General features: G+C 37.4%; 1 protein-coding gene across 1 annotated transcript; it reads left to right on the top strand.

Annotated features, from left to right (window-relative positions):
* Positions 1–1,097: 1,097 nt before the first annotated feature.
* On the top strand, positions 1,098–5,076 carry LOC114895436 (UBX domain-containing protein 7-like). Its single transcript, XM_029222878.1, has 3 exons — positions 1,098–1,334; positions 2,683–2,773; positions 3,428–5,076. The coding sequence occupies exons 1-3, from the start codon at positions 1,206–1,208 to the stop codon at positions 3,631–3,633; spliced, it is 426 nt and encodes a 141-aa protein (XP_029078711.1). The 5' UTR covers positions 1,098–1,205; the 3' UTR covers positions 3,634–5,076.
* The last annotated feature ends 1,262 nt before the right edge of the window (positions 5,077–6,338 follow it).

Here is a 6,338-nt window from a genome sequence, read left to right as displayed (position 1 = left end):
TCCCATGTCAAACTGATTTGGAAAAAAATATTGTTCCAGGAAAAAATTATTCAAAACTATAGCTTTCATTTCATTGTTTCTGTGCAAAGGTTTGAGGTAGCATTTGTTCATTTGCTTTTCTGCCATTCTTTTCCAGTTCAGCAATATTTCTTAGGTCATTATGGTGATGAGGAAATGTGAGGCAAAAAAGAAAGTGCACACTCACGCACTTGTGATTGATAATTGTGCTATAAATTGGGGAGTCTTTTGGAGATTATTCTGAAACATTCTTTGATCTGTAATCTCAATTTTGAAGTACACTCCTAAGAAAACAACCCTGAGAGAAAAAATCCTCAGCAGCTTTTACTGAAAGATTTAGAGTGATTCTATGAAATACCACATGCCTAATAATCGAGATGAATATATTTGGAAATGTTTATAGAAAATGATGTTGAAGAAAATAAAGCAACATAAACTAATATGCACATACTAGTTACAACTATTAGAAAGGAGAGATATATTTGTGGATAGGGGTTGACAGCACAATAGAATTATGTGACTTGTTGCCCTTGTTTGTGGAATCTTTTTCAGGTAAAGATGTTTACATGTACAATAAAAATCCAGCTACTATAACAAATAACAGTGAATAAAAGGAAAACAGTTCATTTAAATTTGAGAAATGCTTGCAAATGGACAGTGTAACTATATACATATAAGCAAAATAATGTAATTAATTTTTTTTTAATTTTAAATTTTATTTATTTGTGGCCGCTTTGGGTCTTCGTTGCTGCGCGCGGGCTTTCTCTAGTTGCGGCGAGCGGGGGCTACTCTTTGTTGCAGTGCGTGGGCTTCTCATTGCAGTGGCTTCTCTTGCTGTGGAGCACGGGCTCTAGGTGTGCAGGCTTCAGTAGTTTTGGCACATGGGCTCAGTAGTTGTGGCTCGCGGGCTTAGTTGCTTCGCGGCACATGGGATCTTCCCGGACCAGGGCATGAACCCGTGTCCCCTGTGTTGGCAGGTGGATTCTTAACCACTGAACCACCAGGGAAGCCTGTAATTAATGTTTAGACACTGAAAGCTATAGATGCCATACTTGGGGAAAAAAAACTTAGTATTTATATGGAAAAAGGACAGCTTCTGAATTCTGAAACATACCAGTTACCAAGTAGAAAATCTTTCTTACAATTGTTATGTAACTTTACTCTTACAGGCCAAAGAGTGTGGCCAGATGCAGAATAAGTGGCTGATGATAAACATTCAGAATGTACAAGACTTTGCATGCCAGTGCCTCAACCGTGACGTATGGAGCAATGAAGCTGTGAAGAATATTATCCGAGAACATTTCATTTTCTGGCAGGTGGGGAGAGTTCATTAAAAATTTTGTAGTGTTTTACTTTGGTACATGGGATGTCGGGGAAGAGCAATTGGGTTATGAACTGGAAAAAAAACCATAACTGAGTTAAATTTTGACATATGAAGAAGTAAAACCACCCATAATGGCTGAAATAGTAAGGATAAGTGAAAGGGCAGCAATGAAGGGAAGGAGGAAAAAAGGAACCAAGCCGTGTAAACCGTATAGTATTCATATCTCAGAAGAGTTTGAACGTCTTGATAGAGTGTGCAGCTGTACTGTTCAATAGAAATGTAATGTGATTCAAAATTTTCTAGTAGCCACATTTAAAAGGGTCAAAAGAAACAGGCGATTGATTTTAATATATTTTAAAAATCAATATCTCTAATATAAAACTAATATTAAAATATTGATGAGGTGTTTTGATTCTTTTTTTTTGGTGTTAAGCCTTCAGGATCTGGTATGTATTTTACACTTACAGTACAGCTGTTAGGACTAGTCACATTTCAAATGCTTTAGTGGCACATGTTCTAGTGGCTACTATAATTGATAGTGGGAACTGTAGAAGATCTTGAAGCAATCAAAAAACATTTGACTAAGACGTGGATTTTAGCTTGAGTTTGATAGTCTTTAATTGTATGTCCTTAAACTTGTCACTTAGTCTTACTGGCTCTGGTTTCTTTTTATATAAATTACCAAGCTAAGGGTAGATGATTGTGCTCCAATTGTTTATATTATGAAAAATTATAGGGAATTCCCTGGCGGTCCAGTGGTTAGGACTCTGTGCTTCCACAGGGGGCATGGGTTTGATCCCTGGTCAGGGAACTAAGATTCTGTATGCTGTGTGACACAGCCAAAAACATTTTTTTTTATAAAATCAATACTTCTGAATGAACTTAATCTTTTCCCCACTGTAAGACATGCTATTAATGTTAGTAATTTGCCTGTTCATGTTTTACAGGCCCCTAAATTCAGTAAATTTTTTTCTGAATGGTAACCTTTTATTCAGCGACTGTTGATTGAGCATCTCTTTGCCTAGCAGTATGCTATGCACTTGAACTTATAATCTTAATATATTGTGATTTATTAAGATATATGTTGTTGAGAGTCAGGAATGAAATAGGTAGACAGATAACTTGAAAAGGAAGAGCAATACCTCTTTGAACTGGGAAATGAGGAAGAATGGATTGCTATATTTATGTAAGTTTCACAAGTGACTGAGGGCAGGAAGTGGAGGGAGTTCACACTAGGTGACCTTCATTTTCTCTTTAATTGCTGTTGGTATATAACAAGGATATAGCTAGTACTTTTCTAAGAGGCTGATTTTTTTTTTTTAATATCAATGATTTAACAGGTTTATCATGACAGTGAGGAAGGTCAGAGATACATACAGTTTTATAAGCTAGGGGATTTCCCCTATGTTTCCATCTTGGATCCACGGACAGGTAAGGGTTATTTCAGCTTATGGTCTTTAACCTATTATTTAACTTTCAGTTACCTAAATAATCTTTAGTATTTGACTGGGTCCAGTTTCAAAATTGTTTGTAGTAATTTAGTTGAAGGTTCTTGTTCATGCCCTTTAGAATTATTTAAACATCTATTGATGTGTGTATTTAGGGAATATGTTTCCAACAACTTTGGGAGATGGTAGTATTTTATATTTGTGCAGTTCTGTTCTTTCAAAGAATAACTGTTTATCTTCCTTATGATTTGTAAGGAATCCCCTTAGGTCACTAAAATGTTAAGATTGTTCAGGTACTGGTTGTAATCCCACCAAAGAAGCAGAGGGTAGAGCTGGGTTTATTATTAATTGATTGAGTTTTATATAAGTATTGCTTTCTCTGAATCTCTTCTTCCTAAATGGCAATAAATGATATCAGTAGATAAAGTAGTTCCTCCATCATGATGGCTGGGAATCTCTTAGGTTGGTTATAATTAATGTATCCCCTAGGTTATGAAGACACTATGTAACTTAAGCTGGTGTTGGGTGGGGATATGTTCCCAGTAAATTTTAATTATGTATATGCTGAAAGAAATACTTAGTGAGAATTCAGAAAGAGTGTTGATTTTATTTCTATATCCTGGTTTTTAATCTTTAGGTCAGAAGCTAGTAGAGTGGCACCAGTTAGACGTATCTTCTTTCTTGGATCAAGTAACAGGATTTCTGGGTGAACACGGGCAACTGGATGGACTTTCTAGCAGTCCCCCCAAAAAATGTGCCCGTTCAGTAAGTATGACTAAAAAGTGGCGATGGGCAGTTAACTGTCACTGTGTAGAAGTGTCTTGTGTGAAATGTTTCAGGTAAAGATGGTAAAGATAATGTAAGTGGTGGACAGTTACAATTTGTGGCTGCACAACATCTTACATTTTGATAGTTTCCTACGTAAGGGTTCTCTCTTCTCAATGAAATTACAGGATTCATACTTCCCATCTCCTAGGATCAGGCATGTGACCTAAGACCTGGATTTAGAAGTAAACAATATGAATATGTAGCAGTGAGCAGGAAGACTGACCAGCAAGTCTGGTAACAGAAAAACCCACTTCTTTAGGGGCAGCAATGCTTGGACTTTTGGAATCCAGGTCTGAGCAGCAGCGGAAATGGTATTTTTGCTAGAACAACTCTCATGGTGTAAGTGGGCATTATTGCTGGTTACATACCTTTAGGACCTGGGTCTCAGGCCCACCCAAAGATTATTTCTATATTTGATTTCTATAATATGCTATTACTAGGCAGACCTATTTGATAATTGATAGCAAGATTAGTTGCAAGTAGGAGACCTTCAAAGATGTGGGAATCTCACATTGGTTGTAGCAACTGTTTGGGTTTGATGGCAGTGAGGATAAAATTAGTTACAGAGGATGTGACTTTAGCAGTCCAATATCATGCAGTGATGAAACAGTTCCTTAAGTTATTACCTAGAATAAAGTGTCCACTTAAGGAGAGGCTATGGGTGCTTGCCAAGGATTTGTATAGAATTCTTTTTTCCCCCTCCATTACTCAGAAATTTTACTTAAGTAGAATTCTTTCTTAAGGTATTAAAAAACCCAGGAAGTTTCTGTGATTTCCCTAAGAGAGTTTTCTCATCTTTTACAGTCATAGGCTGATACTGTCAAAAACCAGAGCCTGAGCTTGTGAGTTGATGAATTACAACATAAATTGAGTTTAAAATCTCACTAGATCTCTTATAAAAGTTAAGGGACTTAGTAGGGAAAAGAGTGGGACCATAAAATTGGACAGTGACATAGGGCTGATTTGGGTGACTAGTACCTCAGACCCCACTTCTGAACTAAATTCTCTGAATGTTACAAATTTTGATCAACTATGTGCAAGAGGCACAGCAACAAATAATGGCTTAAACAAGGAAGACGTCTTTTCTCAGCAAGAAGTTCAGAGGCAAGCAGTCTAGGACTTGACTCATGTGGATGTCATCAAAGAGCCAGGTTCCTCCCCATTTTTTCCCCCCTCCATCCTTAGTATTGGCTTGTGTCCTCGTGGTCACAGTACAAATGCTGTGCTCCCGTATTCCAGCATGGACATGGAGGGAAGGGGGTGGCGTCTCTGTTACAAAGGTAAAACAGCCACAGATAAGAGTTCTGCTTGTTTTAGCTGGACACATTTTCTTGTACACAGTTGAGGTTCTTTTAATAAGGAAGCAAAGAAGACTGGGTGTAAAATAGGAAACTAACAGAGTTCATCATAATGTCATTCTTTAAAATCAGCCTTCATGATACACAGTGTTATTATCTGTAGTCAGTCCAAGCCATTGCATGTCACGTGAGCACATCTGTTTGCTTTCTTGTGAGTGCTATTTAAGTTTATTTTGAAAAATTTCATAGCTTTGTTGAAGTATAATTAATGTCTAGTAACTGAGTATATTTAAAATTTGCAGTTTGACAAGTTTAGATATGAGCATCTTTTCATGTGCTTTTTTACCTTCTGTCTCTTTTGGTAAAGAGCCTATTCAGATCTCAGGCTCATTTTTCTCTTACTGGGTTGTATATCTCTTTGTGGGGGGGTGGGGCCCGTGCTGTGCAGCATGTGGAATCTTAGTTCCCTGACCAGGAATGAAACCTGTGACCTTTGCAGTGGAAGTGCGGAGTCTTAACCACTGGACCGCCAGGGAAGGCCCCTGGGTTGTATATCTTTTAATTGAGTTGTAAGGACTTAAGATATAAGTCCTTTGTTGGATATATGGTTTGCAGATATTTTTTTTCAGTTTGTTGCTTGCTTATTCATTTCACGATGGTGTTTTTGAAGAGCAAATTTTAAAATGTTGATTAAATCCAATTTATCAACTTTCTTTTTTATTTTAACGTTTTTATTGGAGTATAATTGCTTTACAATGGTGTGTTAGTTTCTGCTTTATAACAAACTGAATCAGTTATACATATATCCCCATATCTCTTCCCTCTTGCGTCTCCCTCCCACCCTCCTTATCCCACCCTTCTATCTGGTCACAAAGCAACGAGCTGATCTCCCTGTGCTATGCGACTGCTTCCCACTAGCTATCTGTTTTACATTTGGTAGTGTTTATATGTCCATATATAACCTACCACTCTCTCACTTTGTCCCAGCTTACCCTTCCCCTACCCCGTGTCCTCAAGTCCATTCTCTAGTAGGTCTGCGTCTTTATTCCCATCTTTCCCTGGGTTCTTCATGACCAGTTCTTTTTTTTTTTTTAGATTCCATATATATGTGTTAGCATACGGTATTTGTTTTTCTCTTTCTGAATTACTTCACTCTGTATGACAGACTCTAGGTCCATCCACCTCACTACAAATAATTTTGTTTCTTTTTATGGCTGAGTAATATTCCATTTTATATATGTGCCACATCTTCTTTATCCATTCATCTGTCAGTGGACACTTAGGTTGCTTCCATGTCCTGGCTATTGTAAATAGAGCTGCAGTGAACATTGTGGTACATGACTCTTTTTGAATTATGGTTTCCTCAGAGTATATGCCCAGTAGTGCAATTGCTGGGTCATATGGTAATTCTATTTTTAGTTT

The sequence above is a fragment of the Monodon monoceros genome, unplaced genomic scaffold, assembly GCF_005190385.1.
Source record: "Monodon monoceros isolate NGI ecotype Baffin Bay Population unplaced genomic scaffold, NGI_Narwhal_1 Contig2260_ctg1, whole genome shotgun sequence".
NCBI classification, from domain to species: Eukaryota; Metazoa; Chordata; class Mammalia; order Artiodactyla; family Monodontidae; genus Monodon; species Monodon monoceros.
This window is presented reverse-complemented; position numbering and strand designations above follow the sequence as displayed.

Coding starts and splice junctions, on each gene's coding strand:
- LOC114895436 (XM_029222878.1), top strand. CDS start 1,206: ATGCAGAATAAGTGGCTGATGATAAACATTCAGAATGTACAAGACTTT. Junction 1,335..2,682: donor AACATTTCATTTTCTGGCAG/GTGGGGAGAGTT, acceptor ATGATTTAACAG/GTTTATCATGACAGTGAGGA. Junction 2,774..3,427: donor CATCTTGGATCCACGGACAG/GTAAGGGTTATT, acceptor TTTAATCTTTAG/GTCAGAAGCTAGTAGAGTGG.